The sequence below is a fragment of the Canis lupus genome, chromosome 18, assembly GCF_003254725.2.
Source record: "Canis lupus dingo isolate Sandy chromosome 18, ASM325472v2, whole genome shotgun sequence".
Classification (NCBI taxonomy): Eukaryota; Metazoa; Chordata; class Mammalia; order Carnivora; family Canidae; genus Canis; species Canis lupus.
In genome coordinates, this window is record NC_064260.1 from 11,146,074 (window position 1) to 11,170,360 (window position 24,287).

At 38.4% G+C, this 24,287-nt stretch overlaps 1 protein-coding gene across 4 annotated transcripts in view; it reads left to right on the top strand.

Moving 5' to 3' along the window:
* The window catches only part of AMPH (amphiphysin), a 211,202-nt gene that overhangs the window by 101,497 nt on the left and 85,418 nt on the right, over positions 1 to 24,287 (top strand). For all 4 annotated transcript variants that reach the window (XM_025449343.3, XM_025449342.3, XM_049096418.1 and 1 more), the window contains exon 3: positions 20,590 to 20,644. In XM_025449343.3, coding sequence (XP_025305128.1) covers positions 20,590 to 20,644 — 55 coding nt within the window. The remainder of the gene's footprint in view (positions 1 to 20,589; positions 20,645 to 24,287) is intronic.

Consider the following 24,287-nt stretch of genomic DNA (forward strand, 5'->3'; position numbering starts at 1 on the left):
AGGAGGGTTACCCTAATTTGATAAAGAGTATATACAAAATAATTAAGACTAACACCATACTTAATGGGAAAAGACTTCACCTAAGAAAATGCTTTTCGCCTAAGATTGGGAACAGTCCAGGATGTCTGCATTCACCAATGTTGTCCAATGTAGAACTAGAAGTTCTAGCTGGCACAATAATTAAAAAAGGAAATAAAAGGCACACAGATCAGAAAGAAAGATACAAAACTATTTGCAGATATGTTATGCACATAGAAAATCCCAAGACCTCCACAAAAAAACCCTAGAACTAATAAGTAAGTTCAGCCAGGTCATAGGATTACAAAATTGACACCCCAAAATCAATCACATTTCTGTATATTAACAATGAATATGTAGAAACCAAAGTTAAAAACATAGTAACATACAAAAAAAGAGAAATGTTTATGTACACTCTTCACAAAATACAGACAGTATCTATATGCTGAAAATTACAATTTGTTAGTGAAAAAAATCAAAGAAGAATTAAATAAATGAAAAAACATACCATGTTTATGGATTGGAAGACTCAACATAGTAAAGGTGTCAGTTCTTACCAAATTGGTCGGTAGGTTTAGTGAAATTTCATACAATTCTTACAGCAGCTTTAAAAAAGGCATACATAACATTATTCTAAAATTTATATGGAAACAGACCCTAGAATAGTTAAAACAGAGAAGAGGAATAAAGTGGGAAGAATCACTCTATTTCAGTAGTAAGTCCTATTATGTTGCTGCAGCTTCAAGACAGTATGGTATCAGCAGAAGGATAGACACATAAATAATGGAACAGGACAGATAAGCCAGAAATAGAGCTACACAAATATATTCAACTGATTTTCGACAAAGGTACAAAGGCAATTCAGTAGAGGAGAAGTCTTTCAGTAAATTATGCTGTAGTAATTAGGTATCTATAGACAAAAACAATGAACCTTGACCCAAACCTAACTCTTATACAAAATTTAACTCAGAGTGAATCAAGGACTTAAAAGCAAACATACTTTTAAAACTCTTGGAAAAAGGAATAGGAGAAAGTCTTCAGAATCTAGGACTATGCAGGATTTTTAGACGACTCCAAAACCACAGTCCGAAAAAGGAAAATTTGATTCTCATCAAAATTAAAAACTTTTGTTTGGCAAAAGGACATTAAGAGGATAAAAAGACAAGTATCTAGAACATATAAAGAACTCTCAAAACTCAACAACAAAACCCACAAACCATCCAGTTAGAAAATAGTCAAAAGATACAGACATTTCACTGAAGAGGATATCTGGATGGCATGGCAGAGAAGCCATTCATAAAACATATGAGTGTTTTCATATGTTCAATATGTGTTTAACATATATTTAACCATCAGACAAATGCAAACTAAAAATATAATATCACTACACACCTCAGAATGGCTAAAATAAATACTAGTGATACCACTAAATAGCATTAGTGCTGGCAAGGATGTGGAGGAGCTCAATCCCTCATACATTGGGTGAAGTGATAAAGCTATACTGAAAAACATTTTGGCCGTTTCTTTAAAAATTTCTTTAAAAATCATGCAGCTGTCATATAACCTAACAACTGTGCTCTTCAGCATTTACCTCATAGAAATGAAAACCTATGCTTGTACAGAAACCTATAACCAATGTTTATGGCAGCTTTATTTGTAATAGCCCCAAACTGGAAACATCCCAGATATCCTTCAGCAGGTGAAATGGTTAAACAAACTGTTGTACGTCCATAGCACGGAATGTTACTCAGAAATAAAAATAGATGTGGTAACTTGGATGAATCAATAGGGGATTAGTCTGGGTGAAAAAGCTAGCTAAAAGGTTACTTGCTATATGATTCCATTTGTAACAAACCTTATTGACATCACAAAATGGCAAAATGGGAGGAAGAATAGTGGTTGCCAAGGGGTTAGGGAAAGGAGAGGGGAGTCAGATGGGGTTACAAAAATTAACACTAGCAATCCTTGTCCTGGTGGAACAGTGCTATATCCTAACTGTGGCAATGGATGCATGAAATTTTACATGTGATACATGCATGAGTACAAGTAAATACTGGGGGAATAAGGTTGGTGGATTATATCTGTAGATATAGCTGTTCTTATTCTAGTTATTGCAACAGTGAGAGAAACTAGTTACAGGAGAAAGGATCTCTGTATTACTTTTTCCAACTACATGCAATTCTGCAGTTACCTCAATAAAAATTTCTGTTGAAAATATCCCCTTTCAGACTTTTACTTAGCAAAAGCTTACTGCCTACTGCTTCTATCAGATAAAAGTGCTTGAGGTAAAAGCTGGAGACTCACATTGTTACAGAGATGGGGAAGGAACAGAAATGAGGAAATACGCAAGGAGAGAAACAAGGAGTGGTGAGCTTTGGGCTGAGTTATAGAATGTATAAGGTGTAAGAAAAGTAGCTGTCAGCTCCAGCTCACATCTGTCACATGAGAATGGGGCTCAGGTTGCCACACTTGATTTCCCAGAAGAGATCAAATCCTATATTTTACATGAAATCTCCCCAGTTTATTTGGTGTGTGTGTGTGTGTGTGTGTGTATACATCATATGTATATGTGATTTTATTTATTTATTCATGAGAGACCCAGAGAGAGGCAGAGACACAGGCAGAGGGAGAAGCAGGCTCCACGCAGGGAGCCTGATGTGGGACTCAATCCCAGGACCCTGGGATCACAACCTGAGGTCAACCACTGAGCCACCCAGGAACCTCAGTATATTTTTTATTTTTCAATAATTTTGAACTTACAAAAAGTTATAAAATGGTACAAAGAATTGTAGTGTGCCCTTTACTTAGATTTCCCAATTACTTTCTCATTCTATCTGTCCATCCATTCATCTCCTCATCCATCCACTCATCCATCCATCCATCCATCCATCCATCCACTCATCCATGTGTGCCCCTATTCTCTATCTAGCATACAAAAAGGACAGTCTCCTACACAGCCACAGTTCATCCGTCAAAATCAGTGAGTGACTGTCAATCTTATATTACCACCTAATTTACAAACCTCAAATTTTGCCTACAACAAAGCTTTTGCTCTGGGAAGGACCCTGTTAAGGAAATGAAAAGACAAACTACAGAAGGGGAGAAATTACTTGCAACACACTGTCCACTCATGTTCTTCTAAGTCCAGGGACAGACCACTCCACGGTCATATTTGCACTTAGCTGTCAGGTCCGCATTAGCCTCTTTACATTTGGAGGAATTCTTCAGTCTTGCCTTGTCTTTCATGATCTTCAGATTTTTGAGGAGTACAGAGCAGCGTATGCTTGCAGAATGTCCTTTGACTTGGGTTTGCCCACTAATCTCATGTGATTAGCTTAATGCGATCTTCCCTGTCAGCTTTGCTACAGAAGTGAGGCTTTGTTGTTCCCAGATATCAAAACACATGATCCGCATTTGTGCTTTTACAATGGATGTCAGCTTTTATCACTTGGTTAAAAAGAGGCTGTCTGCTGGATTGCTCTAGTACTTAGTTTTAAATTAGTAAAGTACCTAAGGAGTATTTTTTAGGGATAGACTTTGAGACTCTGTAAATATCCTTTTCCTCCTACAAACTTTCACCGACTAGTTTTTTTCCATTGAAGCTTCTTGTCTAAATCAACTAATACCTGATGGTTGCTAAATGGTAATTTTTTTTCTTTTGTCTAATTCCTTCTGCACATATTACTTAGCATTCCACTCCATGGTAAAATGTTCCTTTCTCCCCTAATTAATTAATTATGGTAGTATAGAATTAGAGATTCCGATTTTATTCAGTGGGTAAGTATATTACTATTAGTTTTGAAATGCAGTTGCCTTAAATTTAGCCAATGGGACCTGCTGGTAGTGACTCTTGTGTCCTCTTATTTGAGAACTTTCTTTTTAACTTTTTGGCACAAGATGTTCTATGATCATGTGCTTGCCTTCAAGTGAGTTTTTTCTTTATTTTTTTTTAAAGATTTTATTTATTAGAGAGAGCACAAGTAGGGAGAGCTGCAGACAGAGGAATAGGGAGAAACAGACTCCCTGCTGAGCAGAGAGCCTGATGTGGTGCTCAAGCCCAGGACCCTGGGATCATGACCTGAGCCGAAGGCAGATGCTTCACCGACTGAGCCACCTAGGTGCCCCAAAGGAGTTGTTTCTTTAAAGGTCCTGGATTTTTTTTTTTAAGTGGAGAATGGCATTTAGAAACTAAGACCTGAGTGCTGGGTATATTCATTGGTTCCAGGGTATCTTACTTGGAGGTCTTCTAACTGAATAGAATTAACACACATACACACATTTATTATACACTCTGAAACCATGGCATCTCGAATTGCAATTCAGTATCTCCTACTTTAAGTCTTCCCTCTTTTCATATTTGTACCTCTTTCTTTGAGAGTGAGAAATCTGGCTTCCATTACTCCCAATATATATTTGTGTGTGCAATACCCTTTATGTAATCAGTCTTCCAACCCATGGGCCGTCTCCTCATCTTCTGTGCTGTATCAGTCAAGAGTATTCTCTGCTCTTTCATTGTGGACTGATTCACATTGGCCTGCACCTTTCCCCTCCCCCTACTCTACACCTGTTAGCCAAGACTCATCACCCATTTGGCATACCAGCTGAGCATTCCCCCATGCATAGTGGTGTGCCTGCTAAGTTCTCTGTCCTGGCTTCTGGCACCTGACTTATGAGTTTTTCCCCTATTGCTACTAACTTTGTGCACCAGTGGAAATAACTCAGATATTGAATGTTGGCACCTAATTCGATTTTATAATGGAGTCTATAAAAATATCTATGTCTATGGGATGACCCATGGGCTACATTATACCTAATATGTAAGTAGTACTACACATATAAGTATACTAAATGATAAGCAGCATTAATGTCCTAAAGGAAAGGTAACAGTTAATATAGTCTGTTAACTTATAGGACAATCTTCTTTTTAGGCTTGATAATATGACAGTTACCAATTAAAAATATGTGGTTTGTTTGTATTGTCCCTAAAGAATTAAAGTGTGATGCCTCACACATTCTCAGGAATTCCTTATGAGAATCGTAGTAATGCATTCCACAGGGTAGTAGAATTGGCTCCATTATGGCTGCTGAAGGAAATCACAAAAGAATTCTCCATATTGGGATGAGGCCCCAGTCATTCATTCAGGACAGCTCTGGTCCAAATTACAGGTTTATTAGTCATAGAGCATTTTCCTCCTGTTTATACTTCTATTTAAAATAAACATTATTCCAGGTTATGTATTTGAGAAAAGAAATCATTTGTTCAAGGCCAGGGAAAGGTGGAAAAATAAAATATTCAAGTTGTATAAATGTAGAGATAGAATTCTTTAAGATTGCAGAGGTCAAACTATGAAAATGTGGTCATGACATTTATGATATTCACTAATGGTATGATATTAAATGTGAGATACAGGTCTGATTCTTTCACATTCAGTTCTTTCCCCTTTGGTTGATATCTTTTGGCAGAACACAACAAGGTTCATATCTTTGAGTCCTTTATGTAATGGGCAAGGATGTCAAGTGGAGAGAAGGCAAGTCTTTTGATGCTGAATGAAGACCTGCCAAGGTCTTAAGTGGACAGGGTGGACCAGCAGGACAGAATTCTGGTGATATTTCGGCAAAGAGTGTGTAAGGGAAGCTTCTACCGAAAGTCATGATTCATAAAGCTTCTCTGACAGAGAATGAATAGTCTGTACATCAATGAAACAACATAGAAAATGGAATACTGGTAAATTTTCATTTCCTTTAATGAAGTCTAATAAAGCAAGAGTGATATATGGAGCAGTGTGTTATGCTCAATCTACATCTACCAAAAACCCTCTCTGCTAATAACTCTCTGTTCTTTAAAAATATGTCTGACTCCACACATACGTTCTAACTCAGAAAAATCTCTGATATTCTGTCTGGAATAATTTCCTTAAGTTAGCCTTTTAAGAATATGTATTTGACTGATTTAAAGAAAATTCTGCTTGATTAGTCTTGGTCTTTATGCAGTCCCTTGTTTTGTAAGACACGAATTGTTTGTAGCTACAAATTGCCTTGGGCTGCTTCTCACATTCAGAGCACTAAACTTTTCTTTCTTTTTTTTTTTAAGATTTTATTTATTTATTCGAGAGAGAGAGAGAGAGAGAGAGAGGCAGAGACATAGGCAGAGGGAGACACAGGGTTCCTGCAAGGAGCCCATTGTGGGACTCAATCCCAGGGCCTGGGACCACGACCTGAGCCAAAGGCAAACACTCAGCCACTGAGCCACCTAAGCATCTGCCCTAAACCTTTCTTTAGGCATACCCTGTTTTGGTCCCACTGTCCCTTGTAGTATTTGGCAGGTACAGCCTCAGTGATGCAGATGGCTTTTCTCTTTAGGGTACCACATTCAAGAGACTGATTGAAATCCAGATGCTCTGGTGTAATGACAGAAAGGAAGTTGGTGGAATGAATAGTTGGTGGTCCACATCTGATAGTGTCATTTAGGGACTGAACTGCCTGCATCCAAGCTCTTCTAATTCCCCACTGCAAGTGCTTCCATAGGATTGAACCACCCTTGCCTGATCTGCCATCTCCATGTGTTCAAAACCCACCTTCCCTTACAGCCAACCTAAAAGGTATTTCCTGCTTGCTGTCTTTCCAGTGTCCTTACTCAGCATCTCTGTTTCCTTTCTATACTCCTGTAGTACAGTTTTTTGTAGTTCATCTGCTGACTCTTATTACATTTTTCTTATATGACAGTGTAACTATATTCTCATTAGATTACAAAATATTTAAAGGAAGACAACCCATCTTAGTTATTTAAAAAAAAATCTTCCATACTATCTAGCCCCTGTTATGTAGGTACTAGTAAGTTTATAACTCCTTGTGATTCATATTCTCTGTCTTCACTCTTTGTCTTGGATATTTCATGCCTCTTCACTCATTCAGTACCAGAGCCCCTATTCATAGTCATTTACTTTATCTCTTTTATCTTTATTTTTGGCAGCAAAAATGGAAAATGTCTGATATGGCCTGGAATTGATTCTAACCTGGATTATGAAGACTAGAGCAAGGCTCTGGCCCCTCTCTGGATTCTGAGTTCTATGCTACTCCATAAATTTCAGCTGGCACATATAGTATTTTAAGTCTTCCAAGAGCTTTCCATATCTTTATTAACTTAATATGAGTAATTTTAATTTTGCAGAATGGTGTTTTTCAGTCTTTGAATCCCAGTTATGTTCTCCAATTTTAGTTTTTTTTTCCTCATATATTGTATTTTGGAGTAAGCTCACTCTTCTCTGATAGGACAATGTTTTTGCCACAGAGCATTACTATATTTAAGGATACCAGTTAATTGCTTCTGAGAAACTTAATTGTTGAGTCTTGTTGCTTCAATTTATACTAGGTTTCCATTAAAGTTTACACTCAATGACCACACAATATTTGTAAAAGAGTTTGTATGTGTCTGCATCTCTACAAATAGTTTCCCTAGAGATACTCCTAGTGGCTAGCTGTGTGTTTCTGTGAGTCTTCTGTAATATTAAAAACCATCCTAGTACACAAATACTTTCCAAAATTTAAAATGTTCTCTCTTAATATCAACTTTCAAGGAATTTTATAGGTTGATTAGATGATGGCATGTAGATGCACATTTAGAACAATAATATATAAGTGTTTAGACATCCATCTGCCTTACATTTATTGAATGTCTTCTACTTACCAGGAATGTATCTAGGTCGCTGGGAAACTTCAGTGAAGACAAAGGTCACTTCTGATTTGGATTTTATGTTCCAAAACATGGGGGCAGACAATACACAAACATAATAAATAAGAAGATTTATAGGGGTGCCTGAATGGCTTAGCCAGTTGAGCAGTCATCTCTTGGTTTTAGCTCAGGTCATGATCTCAGGGTTGTATAGTCAAGCCCTGCATCAGGCTCTATGCTTGGTGTGGAGTCTGCTTGATAATTCTCTCTCTCCCTTCCCTCTCCCTGTTCTCTCTCTTTCTCAAAAAATAAATAAAATCTTTAAAAAAATAAGTAAGCAAATTACATTGTTTTCTACAAAACAATGAGAATTATAAAGAAAAAATTGTGTAAGTAGAGCATACATAGAGCAAGGTGAAGGATAATAGGAGACTTGGAGACAGCAAGTTTCAAGTTTTGCTTTAAAGGGGAGCAAGTAATAAAACTGTAGTTTTGTGGAGGTAGTAGAGTCAAGAGAACATTTTTCTTTTTCTTTCTTTCTTTTTTTAATATTTTATTTATTAGAGAAAAAAAAAAGCACGAGCAGGGGTGGCAGTAGAGGGAGCGGGAAAAGCAGATGCCCTGCTGATCAGAGAGCCAGACACGGGGCTTGAGCCCAGGACTCAGGGATCATAACCTAAGCCAAAAGCAGACACTGAGCCACCCAGGCACCCAAAGAAAACATTTTTCTTAAGATGGCAAAAATATATGTATACTCACTGGGACTTACTTAGTATAGAGAGAAAATGTGATGAATCACAGAGAAAGGGAAGAACAGCTGACTTATGTCCTTGAATAGGCAGGAGGAGATGGGATTTAGTACACAACTGGAGGGGCTGTCATGAATTGGGAGCTGGACACCTCATCAATGGCAACAGTTAAATATATGTAACAAATCATATAGAACTTCCTGTGGATAAGTGTATATGAAAAGTATTCCTTGGCTGGCTCAACACATAATTATTGAGTGTCTACTCTGTATAAGGCATCGGAAACAAAATGATAAACAAGTCAGTCATAGTTCTTGTCTTTGTCAAGCTGGTGGTATAGGGTGCAAAAGTTGTCTTTCTTTTTAAGCAGTTTAAGTAGTAGAAAAAGACAGTATTCTGAGGTGATGTTTCTGTACTTCCATCATGATGCATTTTCAATATCCTAGTTTCACCACTTAGCATTAGCACACAAGTTTACTCTCACTCCAGTTGATATTCTGAGAAAAAAAAAAAAAGATTTCTCCACCTTCCCACAATCCCATTTCCAGCTGGACTCTGTAGGCTTGATGAGTATCTACCATTTGTTACTGCAAAGGATCTCAGTCTAAAGCAGCTCACATAGCATGCTAAATATCCATGAAATGGTCATGTGCTTGGCTATGAGACTCCTTGTTGAACTGATTTCTATGTAGTACAGTCACTGGCAAAGAGTAAGGGAGTATAATCTGGCCATTAAGCCCCTGGTTAAGACTGCCAGGCTCCTTGGTAATATTGTTTTTATGGAAAAGATGTGTTTTGTGTGGATAGTCTTGATTTAGAGCCCTTTTCTTGATAAGTATAACCCACTATGATTGCCAATACAATTGACTTCTATGGGGTGGAACAGAGCAAACCAGTAAGATTTCAAAAGAATGTATTGGCTCTTCCTCTACAAAGTCCCCTGCATTTCTTTATAGTCTACTTATTTCATATCTGACACATCTACTAATCCTTTTTGGTTTTTGATCATTGGGTTTTAAAATTTTTAAATTTTATTTAAATTCAATTAACTAACATATAGTGCTCATTGGCTTTTAAGGAGCAAAATAAGCCTGCTGCGGGCTTTGTGGGAAGAGTTGGGTGTTGCTGTCCATGGTGCTAGAGGCAATAAAGAGAACAAAAACTTTCATCGCAAAACACAGCTGTCCATCTTTTATTCTCTTCACTTTTATTTGTTTATCTACAGGAATGTCTCTTCAGTTAATGGTCTATATAAATAAAAAAGATTTAGTTGAAACTTAACCAAGATTTGACCCAAACTACAGACATTCCAGGCATCCCTGTTTGTGTGCCAGTCCTTGGGGTACTTGTTTCTCATTTAAGAAATCTCGGGATCCCTGGGTGGCGGTTTAGCGCCTGCCTTTGGCCCAGGGCGCGATCCTGGAGACCTGGGATCGAATCCCACGTCAGGCTCCTGGTGCATGGAGCCTGCCTCTCCCTCTATGTCTCTGCCTCTCTCTCTCTCTCTCTCTCTCATAAATAAATAAAAATTAAAAAAAAAAAGAAATCTCTTCTGGAGGAAGCTCTTTGTGTTATCACTCTGATGGTTTCTTTTCTTTTTTTTTAAGATTTTATTTATTTATTTGACACAGAGAGTGCGAGAGCACAAGTAGGCAGAGTGACACCCAGAGGGAGAGGGAGAAGCAGGCTCCCCACTGAGCAACAAGCCCTATGTGGTGCTCGATCCCAGGATTCTGGGATCATGACCTGAGCTGAAGGCAGATGTTTAATTGACTGAACCACCCAGGTGCCCCTGATGGTTTCCTTTCACCTATCCTGTGCCATTACCTCTCTTTACCTGTATTTTACCTTACTCCATTAATTGTGCCAACTGGGGAGGGTTTCATATCCCATTGCTAAGCATTCAGTTAGAAACCAATTCCATATATCTTCCAATTCCCCTTGTGAAGTAAGCTTGTTACCTAGTTTGGATGTTCCTCTCTAAATGATCCCCAGATTGATCCTTGTTGTTATGGTAATGGGATGCTGAGAATGAGGCACATCTGTCATGGAGCCCAGGAAGACCATCTGAAGTGGTGGTAAAAATCTACATAGATGTGGTGCAGTTGATTTTCAGGTTTGCATCAGTATTATTGTCTCTGATAAGCATCTCATTGCCTCTGACTCTCTCTTATAAGTCACTTGGTACCCCCCCCCCCATGCAGAGTATGAAGTGATGGAGGCATTAGAAAGAATGTTTGATGCTGATTGTTGGAAACCTGCTGCCACACATATTTTTAACTGTCTTTTTAGCCATCTCATAACAGCTACATCAACACACTAAGTGTCAATTACATTATAGGTACTGTGACTGACTATACTAGGGGTTCCCAAATAACAATCAGAATCACCTGGAAGCCTTATAACAATATTGATTCCTGGGTACCCCCTCCAGACTTTTGAACCAACCCTAAAGAGCCATGATATGATTGTAACAACTTGGATGCCAGCCTGAGATTTTACCAATAGAGTAAAGATAATGGTTTCCTTAATTACACATCTATCTGAATATGTTCCTGACCTGGATAATTATAAGAACCTTCTAAGGTGCTTTAAGAGCTCACACATTTCCAAGCCACATCTGGCTGGCTTAGGTAAAAGCAGCGATGAAGTATTTTTATTATTAACTTCCCACAAGTAAGCTTAGACACCTATAAAGTGTTTTGTACAAAACACTGCCTCAGGGGCACCTGGGTGGCTCACTCAATTAAGTGTCTGGCTTCAGCTCAGGTCATGATCCTGGGGTCCTGGGATGAAGCCACACATTGGGCTCTCTGCTCAGCAGGGAGCCTGCTTCTCCCTCTCCTTTTCCTATTCCTGCTGATTATGCGCTCACTCTATCTCTTACTCTCTCTCTCTAAAAAAAAAAAAAAAAAAAAAACCTTAAAAACAAACAAAACACTATCTCACTTGCTTCTCATAGCAGTCCATAATTATAATTCTGCTTTGCATATGAGAAAACCTAGTATATGTCACAAAAGCTTTCATTTTGAGCATGAACCTCATTAATCTTGGCCATTGGTATTCATGCTATCTTGTTTCCTTACAGTAAATTGTCATATTGGCTCAATTTTTCTCATATCCATTGTTAAGTGGCTCTTAAATATCTGCATAAATTATTCCCATGCACTTCAGGCTCCTCTGTTATTGCAACAATTAAAACTATAACAAAAATATGAAAAACAAGACTATGTATTTGAAACTTAGAAATGCAAATAAAGGAAGCATTCTAAATTCCCAAGTAGTTTGTTTTGGAAAGGTTTTGTATTTTCCTCATGAAGATACTCCTTCGTTATGTAACATGTAGCAGAACTCAATTCAGTCAAACATCTGTGAAACACCTACTCTTTGTGCAGTTTCTCATAAAAATATTTTGTTGAATAATCATAGTGGCATCCAACATTCATTTGAATACATCCTGTGTGACTGGTATTCTGCTGATACGTTCCATGGACTGTCTCCCTCGACCTTCATGATAGCTCTAGGAAGTAAGTATTATTATCAGCTTTCTTTTACTGATGAGGAATCATAGGCCTAGAGAGGCCAGGTGGTTTGTCCAAGGTTGTATAGTTAGAAGTAGCAGAGCTGAGATTTTATTTTATTTAAGATTTTATTTATTCATTCATGAGAGACAGAGAGGCAGAGACATAGGCAGAGGGAGAAGCAGGCTCCCTGTGGGGACCCTGATGTAGGACTCGATCCCAGGATCTCAGGATCACGCCCTGAGCCAAAGGCAGATGCTCAACCACTGAGCTACCCAGGTGTCTCCAGAGCTAGAATTTTAAAGCCAGGCAGTGTGGTCTCAGAACCCACCCATTTAACCACTGTGCTGTATGAACCTCATGGAATATACTCTGTGGAATTGTGAGCTTTTGAAAGAAACAAGTGAACAGTTGGTATTTTAATTTAAATATTAGGACTATATCATGAGAACAGAAAATGGTGTCTTTAGATAAATTACTCTCATTGATTCTTCTTGGACAGCCTCATTTATCCTAGCTGTCATCCATGCATTTGTAGCTGGGGACAAAGAGGTGGTGGAGGGCAATGAGGCAGGTGGGCCCTAGGCAGGTTATGGAGTCTGAATAATGCAAACTTCCCAGGCTCCAGTACTGGCTTGCTGTCTACCAGATGTGTGACCTTTGGGCAAGTTGCTCAGCCTCTGTGCCTCAGTCTTCCCATCGGAGAAAATGTGCTGACTTCATGGAGTTAATTTGAGGATTATGAGTTACTAGAGCTACAGCCCTTGCAATGGTATCTGGAACAAAGGGACCACTCGTAAGTGTTAAACTTTGTGATCATGTTGCTGTCCTACAAGCTTGTTTTGAGAATATCATTATGGGCTGAATTATATACCTGTGAATTTATAAATTGAAGTCCAGTATACTTCAGGGTTGTGACTGTTTATAGACTGGGACATTAGAGAGGTCACAAGATTAAGTGAGGTCATCTGGGTGGATCCTAATCCAGTATGACTGATGTCTTTCTAAGGAGCAGGAGAGACACTGAGGGGATATACTCACAAAGACCACATGAGGACACAGCGTGAACATAGCCGTCTGCAAGCCAAGGAGTGAGATCTCAGGAGAAACCAAACCTCCCAATGCCTTGGTCTTAGACGTTCAGCTGCCAGAACTATGGAGAAACAAATTTCTGTTATTTAAAGCATGCAGTTGTGGTATTTGTTACGGTAGTTCTAAAAAATGAATGCATCATAAATGGCAGTTTCAGGAACATTCTGCATGTTATACTGTGACTATAGTAATGATTGACAAGGCACCCCCTCATGAATACAGCTCATTAATAACTTTACATAACAGCTGCTTTTCTAATACTTTTACATCCTGTCCAGTTTGGTCACAATGCAACATTGTAGACATCCACACCCTCAGAAAGGGTCTCTGAATAATAGGCCATTGTTGGAGTGGGAATTTCATGGAGTTTCCCTTAATTTCTGTGTTGATTTCCTCCCCAATATATTAAGTACTGTCTCTAGGTGTTAAGGCAAAGGTTGCAAAGATGTTTATATAATACTCCTAAAGCACCTTATGAGTCAGGTCTACACACACGTGTGCACACATGCACAGAAAAAAGTGGAATGGCTTTTCAGGGATCACAAACTCAATTGCCTAAAGGCAAGAAAGTGTATCTTCACATCGTATCCAGCCTGCATGTGGTGACTGTAGTAGTTCTAACTAGGCACTTTTCTGTCCCCTTGCACACACAATGGGTTAGCTTACCAAGAAACCAGAATAGAGATCTGTATGAACTCAAGTTGGTTGACTTACCCTTAATCTATGGAAAATTTGCATATGGAATTACTAGTAGCTAGAGTATCAGTTTTGTTTTGTTGAAAGGTAAAGAATGTATTTGATTTAGTTTTCAGATTATAAGTATTCTTGGAGTTGCTGAGAAGGGTAGTTGGCAATTGGGCCAGGAATCTGGGGTAAAATTGTGGAAACTGAGATGTTCTCTGATGTCAGTCACACATCCATATACCCTCCATCCTCCACCACCATCAGCCCAGATTTCAAAACCCACTTAGATTTCCTCTCTCTTAGATCTTTTGTATTAATACCTGCCAAAAGAAGAATTTTTAAATGGAGAAATTTTTCTATGAAATCAGTGCTAGGTTCATAATGATGGCCCCTGTTAACTACAAAGAGCTCAAAGCAAGGAAACAAAAATGTAAATTTTAGAGACCCTGCTGCATCTACCTTTGAAAAACTATCATCTTCTGATTTAAGTGCATCTGAACTTGTCATAGGGAGAGAGCTCTGCTGCTTCACAGACCAAGAGTGCCTGTAGTGTTCAGTAGCCTAATGTTTTCTTTGATCATAAGTGGATTCAGATTAGTCATCTGTTAATCAAGGTGCTGATTATGGCCCTTATTAAACCTCATCTCCTTGATAATCTAATTTTCTTCTAAGCTTCAAAAATGATAAGAAATCTTCTTAGCATTGCTTTTAAGATTAAGTTAACCTGTCTGAACTCTGAGAAATTGGGCAATTTTAACTTTATAATGTTACTTAGCCTTTTCATGAGAAAAATGTCAGTAAAGGCCAAAAATAATAATGTAACTATGGGAACTTCTATAGGCTCATGATCACAGATGAGATGACAGGACTTACCTTTGTGAAATCACAACTTTGTGACATTATATCTCTTCAGATCCAGTTCTTACATGTCAGTACTCTTGGCTTTCTACCTGAGCATCAACTTATAGTTTCTGAGAGGCAAGTTAATGAAAATATTCCTCTAATGTGTGCGGTGTTTTCTTTCTCCTGTCCATCTTTTTTCTTTCTCCCTCTCTTTTTAAAAGATTTTATTATTTATTTATTTATTCATGAGAGCGAGAGGTGGGTGGGGGGGCAGAGACACAGGCAGAGGGAGAAGCAAGCTCCATGCAGGGAGCCTGATGTGGGACTTGATCCTGGGACTCCAGGATCATTCCCTGAGCCCAAGGCAGGCACTCAACCACTAAGCCACCCGGGGTGGCGGAGGTGGGGGGGTTTGGGGGGTGGAGGTGGGTGGTCCCAGTCTTTTTCCTTTTTATAACAAAAGTTACCTATAACTGTAAATCAGTACAACATTTACCATATTTTATTTTTTCATTTACCATATTTTAACAAGTCAACTCAAACAGTCCTTGCTTATTTAACAAATACCTATTGTTTAAAGGTGTTTGGCTGGATTTGTGTAACCTTACAAATAAAATCCACTAGATTTGTTTTTGTAAGCAGTTAGGGCTGTAGTGGTACACATCCTTGCGTGGAGGTATCATGCACATGGTGGTATGTGGGCAGACCCCTGAATTTTCAGTGATGGCTACCCTGAGTTTAGTTCCCTATAAATTATTAATTCATTCTATGCATTGTGTCTACAATTCAATCACATTAATGCCTCAACTGTAGCCTCTTTCTTTTGTCTCCTGAAATTCTAGGCATAAGTATTAACAACTATTACCGTATTTTTGATGCTTCAGAATTTATTGTGTGTCTAAACAATAAACAGCTTGACTCATTAATCATCGAATGTCATTCATCACAGCTAAATGCAACCTTGTTTATAAGCCCAATGCCTTATGGGACTTTGAGACACGTCTGAGTTTCAGAGTCTGTGATAGCTCTTCTTACCAGAGACTTGGCTCACTCTGAAGGAAACCTGTTTATAATTCATTTGCGTACTTATCAGAGCGCAGTAGGAACCTTTGATGAAGTAATGATCCTTTGATAATGCACAGGTTAAAGCTTTGGTTTAAGAATGGGGGACTGTCCAAGGTGCTGAAGAGAGGCTCAAATGAAAGCTATCTAGGAGTCCAGCATGTTTGGGCACTGGCATTCCTCGCCTGCCTCTCCACCACTACCCCAAGACAAGATATATGTACAAATAATTAAGGCATTCGTTCTACTGAGGACCAATCTGGTGTCAAACAATTTGGAAACACATTTAATTAAGTATAGAACGTGATTTCTTTGCATTGAGTAACAGATACCTGAGACCTTCTGTGATGGTGTACCTGCAGTGTTCTTTTTCTAACTTTTTAATTATATTTCAAGTTTCACTCTAATCCTTTGGGGAGGACGTGGCTATCATGCGTAGTTCTTACAGAAGTAAGGGAAGAAAGCAACAGCTTCAAGGTATCACTCAGCAAGGGAATAAAGAGATTTTTTTTTTTTTTTGACTAGGGGCAGTGATTCTCAGACCTTTGTAAGGTTTTAAAACCATGTATACTTTTTGCATGCCTGTTGGTTTTTTATTATCTCCATCGTGAAACCCAATATGACCCTGTCTTGTTTTTCAGGATAGCTAGGAAGCAGGGAACTAGGGAGACAGTTTCCTTCTCTCTAGCCTTACAACAGTGTGACACCCAAGGGAGTGTGTGGGTAGGAGTAGCTCTAATGAGGAAGGAAAAGCAGGCCGACTCCCTTGGGCTGTGTGGGAAGAAAGTGAAGCCCGACATTGTCTGGGCTGGAGAAGCAGCAGCTTCTGACACTGATAAATGATTCAACTGAAAAAATAAATGAAGAACCTCTAACACAAGAGCCACATTATTATACCATATGCCAGGGCAAGGAATTCTGTAGGCGTGAATCCTTAGATATTGTCCAAGAGGGTATATTAGTTGGCAACCAGACAACTTAATTATAATAGACTCACTTGGCCTCATGTTGCCTTAATCCCTGAGGAAAATATGACCACAAGTTAGAATAATAATTTTGTCTTACCTGATAGAGAACAACATCAAGAAATAGGGGAAATACACTCATGTGGCTGTAAGTTGTATATTTTGAATCTGTTTTCTGCATAATACATAATTGAAGGCTGAATTACTGAAATGGTAATTTTCAGAGGAATATGGAACAAATTTCAGATGCAGGGAATTCTTAGCATTGCTATAAGAATTTATTTCTAATTTAAAACCCCTGTGATTCATATAGAATAATGACCTTAAGAAAATTTTGTTATGCAATAGATTTTGTGCAGAAGAACTACTCTGTAGCATATTATAGGTAAGAAATTTCTCTCCAGAGCCTTTTACCTTTTTGATTCAGGCAGAATTTTAGATGAAATTCAATATGGTTATTACAAATGATTTATGAACCTTAATAGTCATGAAGGAAAATTAGAAATTTTAATAATTGGAAATAAGAAAGTTATTTAAATCAGCTTTTCAGTTTATCTGCTTAAATTGAACTCATCTATTTAAGCCATTATTGTATAATTTGAACTTTCTGACACTTTTAGATATCTAAAAAATTTCTTCTGGGATTCTTATTTCATTTCTTAAAAATGTTTATTGCTTCCCTTGGGCTAGGTGAATGCAGCCTGTATGGAGTGAAGCCTGAATTATTTCATTCTCTCTCTTGTTTGTAAAGAAAAGGCAATTTGGGATTAACTTGACATGCTTTATCTCTTAAATATTTGGGAAAAGAATACCCTTCCCCGCTACTTTTTTTCTATTTCCAGATACTCTGAATGGCGTGGTGAGTCATAACACTGCAGCAAACTTTGTATGGCTTTCTGGAGGGAAAGCATCCTCCTGGGTGAGAAGTGAGCCCTGCCTCTCTCAGTTCCTTGCACACTTGCAGGGAAGGACCTCGAAGGGTGGGAGAGCATAGCTCTAAAGTGGACAGCTGTAAACAGGAGACATCTGTGCAGTTCTGTCTTTAATCTCTATGCAGTTTTTCTTTGTACATCATAACAGGTGGCTAGTGATTATAAAGAATAGTATCTTCTCCATTCACTCCCCTCCAACCTTAGTAAATTGATGTTCTGGAGATATATTTTAAGTGTATTGTGTGTGCCCTAGACAGACCATTAAATGCCCTTGAGGTGTACACTTACCCATTTTGAGAAACATGACCTTAGGGGATTCAGAACCTCCTAATTGCACCTTTTAGGGCTGTCGGCTTTAGATTGATCTGGGTCTGGATCTTTCCAGGTAAGTCACGTGTCTGATTTCAGATATTTTCTCCAGATGATCTGCCATCTATTAGGACACAGGATTCTGGGCCTCACCTCTTCTGTCTCAGTATTATCCATCTCTTTCCATCACTTGACTAGCACTTGGGCTTCCATTTGCTAAACCATCCACTTCATCCTTAATCCTTCCAGTTGGATTTACTTTCTGAAATGTTTCTGTAAATGCCTTTCATGCTTTTCTGCTGCTAACTCTATTGACTTTTTTTTCTGTTAGATTGCAGCCTTCTCCATCTGTCAGTATTTCCACTATTGTTGGTGAACTATTTTCACAGGCCATTTGGGGCAGGTTGATGCTGTAGTAGCAGTACTTCCATGGCTTTCAGCAATAGAGTTTATTTCTCACCCGTAAAATTATGATGGCACTGTGCTCCACGTTCTCTCCACTCCTCCATCCAGTCTGGAGAAGCAGCACACATCTGGAACGTTACAGGATTCAGGGTAGAGGGGAAAGAAATGGTAGGACTGTGTGATGGCTCTTTACCGCTCAGGAGGATGGTGTACCTCTTTAACTTGCATTTAATTGGCTAAGTCCCACAGCCAAGACTGATGTTGATGGGCAGGAAGTGTAGTCCTCCCCCAAATCAGATCTGGTAAAGAGGTACAGAGTAGATTTGACAATGATACAGTTTCCCGCAGCCTTATCTTTTCAGCTTATATACTCAGAATCTGAGACAGTGCCTGTCAGATCATAGATATTAAGTAGATATTTACTTCTTTCTTCCCCAAATACTTTCTGTGGTGGTGTTAGGGACCTCAGCCTAACTCCACCTGTTTCTTCTCTGGATCCATTTCATCCTCTACATTTACCCAATTGTTGATCATCAATATTTTCATTCTCTTCATCCTTTCCCCGCAATTTCCAAGTCTATTTTGCTGTTTTGGAAATCTAGAATGTTTAAAAAAAATTTTTTTTTAATGTAGCTGGTGGCTGTTTGCCTCACATGGTATTTCAGATGGTTCAGCAAAACAAGAGGAACATAAAGTTTTGATTTTAAACCATATCAAGACACTATATATACTCTACCATACAGGAAAATAGTCTCATCCAGAAGCCCTTGTGAGGTCCGGCCATAGTCTTTAAATACTCCTTTCAGAGCTTCTTTGTATTAATCACTATCTATCTTTAAATGTGATGGGCATTCTGTCTTTACTTTGTAATCCCTGAATGCTTGGAATGGTTACTGTAGACTTAAATGTAGCCAGTTTTAGAATGCAATTTTTATTTCAATACTTCAATTCCTCCATTAGATTGTAATTTACTGAAGGAAATAGGATTTTTTACCCTTCATACCCTGCTTTTTTGCTACATGGTAACACATGCTGGCTGAATTGAATATGATGATGATAGTTGCTATTTTATTAATAATCGAGGTAGAGTAATTCTGTGTGCTAGCTCTCTGTAAGTTTGTTAAATGATTATACAGTTAAAATGCATATTTAAAAATATTTTCTTTTTCTTTTAAGATTTTATTTATTCATGAGAGACAAGAGAGATAGAAACACATACAGAGGGAGAAGCAGGCTCCCTGTGGGGAGCCCGATGCAGAACTTGATCCTAGGACCTGGGATCACGCCCTGAGCCAAAGGCACATTCAACCACTGAGCCACCCAGGTGTCCCTAAAAAATATTTTCAATTGTAGTGCCCTAGTACCTACCCTTTCTGAGCCTACTGGATTTAGTTGCTACTGCCAGTGAGGGCAGCTTTTTGCCTGAGAGCTTTCTCTGGCATTCTCTGGGAGCAGCCCTCAACCCAAACACTGATAGGAGTTGATAGATGGTTGCCCTACTTCCCCTTTTCCCCAGTTAGAATATCTAAAGGGTGTTTGACACTTTTTCCCAGAGCTCCCCAGTGGGACTGAGGCTGCGTTGTCCACTGTGCTAACTTGCTAGATTACACACCCTGCGTTGATGCTCATCTCTTTCCTGCATCATTTCTCCATTACTTGCAATCTAATCTTAGTTTCAGAGTTTCTAAATCTAATCCAAACCAAGACAAAGAATTATATGTCAAAATTTAGAATGTCGGAGTTTCTCTGTTTTAGTGACACCAACTATATATGTAGTTTAAAAATTTCTGGTGGCCACAGAAAGTGAAAAGTGAAAAGAGTGAAATCAATTTTAATAATACAGTTTATTTAACACAATATATCCCAAATACTAGCATTTTAACATGAAATCGCTATAAAGCCTATTAACTAAATTTTTTGGAACTAAGTCTCTGAAATCTGGTATTTTATACTTACAGTGCATCTCCATTTGGACAAGCCATATTGTAAGCACTCAGCCACATGTAGCTAGTAGCTACCATATTGAACAGTGGTGATCAGTTTCCTACTGTTGTAGTCCATGCATCAAAATTTAGGGACTTGCTGGCTCGTGAATATGGAGGAGGCTGTCTGGTGGGTCATAGTTTCCATTCTCAGCAAAATCTTACTTGCCTTTTAAGCTGGATAAAATCTCTAAATTTCTACACTGACAGGTGCCTTGTTTAGTCTGTGTGTACGTATTTATGTTCTTTCAAGAATGAGCCTCTGGTAATAATAACTCTGAGACTTATTGCCTCTCACATGTTTCCAGGCAAAATATAGACAAGATGCTTAGCATCCCTCTGTTTGTGTGTTTTTCAGGCAGAGGGTACCAGGCTTCAGCGTGAACTCCGGGGATATTTAGCAGCTATCAAAGGTAATGTGTGTGAGTCGTTTACTGCATGTTGTTACCAAGCTCAAATTGTGCTTGAAATTCATGAGTGGCAGGATTAAGTGTTAATTACAAAGTCATTTGGCTTTCTCGCAAGATGAGTGCTTCAGCACAGGTGTTCATTCCACCCACTCCCAAATTACCATTGAAATGATAATCAGAATATACAAGGAAAAAAATGCCTACTGTTATGCTGGAAACAAGGAATAAGTGCCTCCCACACCAGAGATTTCTAGGAAGCATTGTGAGATAGAGTGAGCTTGAGACTTTAAGAAAAGCTACAGCCAGTTCATAGCCTAAGGGAGAACGTGACCGAAGAGAACAATACTCACAGACTCACACTTAAGTCCTTCAGCTGGAAGGAGCAAGGATCCATGGCAGAGGCAGGTGGAGGGTTATCAGAAACCAAGGCCCTGGACCTCCTGTGACTTGTGGGGACCAGCTGTGCTTGCAGCCCTGTCACTGTACAGAGACAGAAAGGCCATGATGTTGGTTTCAGGCCTCAGCCATGCAAGGCAAAGAAATGAGGTGATGGAGGGAGGAGAGGGCGGCAGGGAGGTGCGTTCTGTTCCTGCCTGCTATACATTACACAGCTCTTTGCACTGTATCTGGGTGCACCCATGGATGTGAAGGCAGACTTCAAGATTAGTGGAGGAAGAGTGGGACATCTGCAAGGGATCTTGGGTAAACAGGGGAAATACTCAGGAAAAAGTAAGATTCTCAACCTCATTCTTTACTCCCTCCTTCTCAACAGATCTATTAAAGAGTTAAATATGTATACAAAGAGATGTCCTAAAGTACTAGAATAAAATGCAGTCGACTTAGTCTCTAGCCTTGGGCATTGAGGTCTTTACAAGGCCAACCCAAAAGGCAGATGCCATAAAGGGAAAGATTGAGAGGTTTGACCTCATAAATATATCAAACTTACGTATATGTTTAAAAATTATTTTGACAACACATTTAGTGAAAGCAAGCTAAGATATTAAGACCTCAGTTAAAGTACACTAGACGAATGTCAGTTGGTTAAAAGAAAAAAAAATAGGTAGAATGTATAAAGAGAAAATTAGAGAAGAACTGGTAGATGAATAATAAGTGTGAAAAATAATTTCAAATTTCAAAAATAGCTTCACTTACTTTCATGGATGGACAATCAAAGAATATTAAATGAAATCAAAAGGGAGATGGGATACTGTCATTTTTCTTCCAAATGTTCAAAGACATTAAAATTGAAAAGACCGTAATACATAGCATTGAAAAAGCTGTGGGGAGCAGACCCCTTTTATACAGTGTTGGTAAGACAGCTTTCCTAAAGAGCATTTTGGCAAAAGCCTCTAAATGTGTGTTTTTGAGAGAGAGGAGCATGCCATTTGACACAGCACTTCTAGTTCCAAGAACTTATTTTAGCTGTTTCTTTGTGGATGTGTGAAATTATTTACAAAGATACTGATAGATAATGAAATAATCTTAATAATAAAAAAATTCAGTCATAATAATAAAACATTAGTGGAATTGATTTTTAAACTAAAATATATTTAAGTTTTTATAGGTCAGGCATAAAGTTTTAATTCTCATGACAACTCTGAGGCAGATACTCATATCATCTTCATGTTACAGATAAAAAAGTGAGGCCCAGAGAGGTTAAGGAGCTTGTTCAAGGTCATGAACTAGTAAACAGCAGGACCAAGATACATACTCTGATCCCCTAAGGCTTTGCTTTTTTTTTTTAATTGAAATATAATTAACATATAACGTTACATTAGTTTCAGGTGTACAATACAATATTCAACAATTGTATGCATTACTCGGTGCTCATCATGATACGTGAACTCTTAATTCCCTTTACCTGTTTCCCCCAACTCCCCACCAACCTCCCCTCTAGCAACTACCAGTTTGTTTTCAGTACTTAAGAGTCTTTTTATTTTGCCTCTTTTTTACCCTTTGTTCATTTGTTTTGTTTCTTAAATTCCACATATAAGTGAAATCGTGCAGTATTTGTCTTTTTTTGTCTGACTTATTTCATTTAATACCCTCTAGGTCCATTCATGTTATGTGGCCTTGCTTTTTTTTTTATCCATTGTCTTATCTAGCCTTTGAACGATATTGGCTATTGGTAAAGCATTGGTTTCACAAATTAGAGTTCATCTGTACAGGGAGTAATGATAATTTACTATTGGTACTTTGGAATGAGCACACCCTATGTGCTAGGCTGTGCATAGGCATATTACCTCTTTGTAACCACCCCACACAGCTATATGATAAATGGCAGTCTTAGTTTACATTGGTAAAGAAGTAAGGCTCAGAGAACTTCCACAAATTCATAGAGCTCTTACTTAATTCTTCTAAAAAAAATTAATCCTAAGTATTTATAACAGTTTACTCAGAAAATAGAAGGCACTCTAGGTATTTCTTTTACTATTGGTTTAGTATTTGAACACAACATGTCATATATTATTTCCAGTACAGGATTTTTATTTAAGATGTATTTGTTTATTTGAGAGAGAGAGAGAGAGACAACATGTATACAAGTTGAGGGAGGGGCAGAGGAAGACAGCACGGAGCCTGACATGTGGTTTGATCTCAGGACCCCGAGATCATGACCTGAGCCAAAATCTAGAGCTGGACACCTAATCAACTAAGCCACCCAGGCACCCCCACAGGATTTTCTTTATGTTGGCTGATTTTTTTTTCAATGTAGCCTGCTTTTTAATACTGTGGATAAATTTGTTAAATGAATGAATACATTGTTTTTTTTTTGTCTTTTTGTCTATATATTTTGGAAGTATTGTGGTTAATTTTACATCCTTAGTAGGAAGATTGGTGTTTTAAACATTTAAGACCGGAATAATTTTTTTCCTTAATGTGGTCTAGGAGAATTTACTGAGTGAAGAGTTAGCTCCAGAGAGGCACTGGTATAGCATGAAATTAGCCTTTTGATGATGCAGACTGTACTCCTGCTTCCACTGCTAATGGTCACATCCCTCAACATGTTTTCTTAACAAATGATACTCCATAAAAAAGACCTATGTTTAAATTACTTTGGTCAAGGCTAGTTGGAATAAATTTTCAAACAGGTTATTACAGAGCATAATTACTATAGGGCCCTTAAAATGTTAATGTAATCTCCAGAAGCCCTATGGCATGGGCAGCATTTACCAGGTATGTGACTATGGAATGCTTTTCTCTTCTCAAAGTCTTGCCAACCGTTTGTGTTCCTTGGGGCACAATTTGAGTTTTGGGGAAAAAAATGAAAGACAAGGGGTAGGCATTAAATAAATCATAATTTGGATTTTCAAGGGGCTTTTATGGTCAGTTTTTCTGGCTTTCACAAAAAAAGAACACTGGCTAACTAATTGTACTGTAAAGCAGGCAGCATTACAGAGGAAGGAGATCTGGCCCTGGAGAGTGATGACTCCTGGGTCCGGTCCCAGGGTCAGTGGTGAGAATATCGTCTTCATCCATAAAGTGCCCCAGTTGCTCTCAGAAGCCCTCCAAATCTCTACCACCAACACCCTGGGAAATAGGGTTGCCTTTCATATTATTATCACTGATCTCTGGGTGCCATTCACCTCTGTAGGTCCTTATTATTTCTGCTGATACTTGGGCTTTGTAAAGTATGTTCTCATTTATT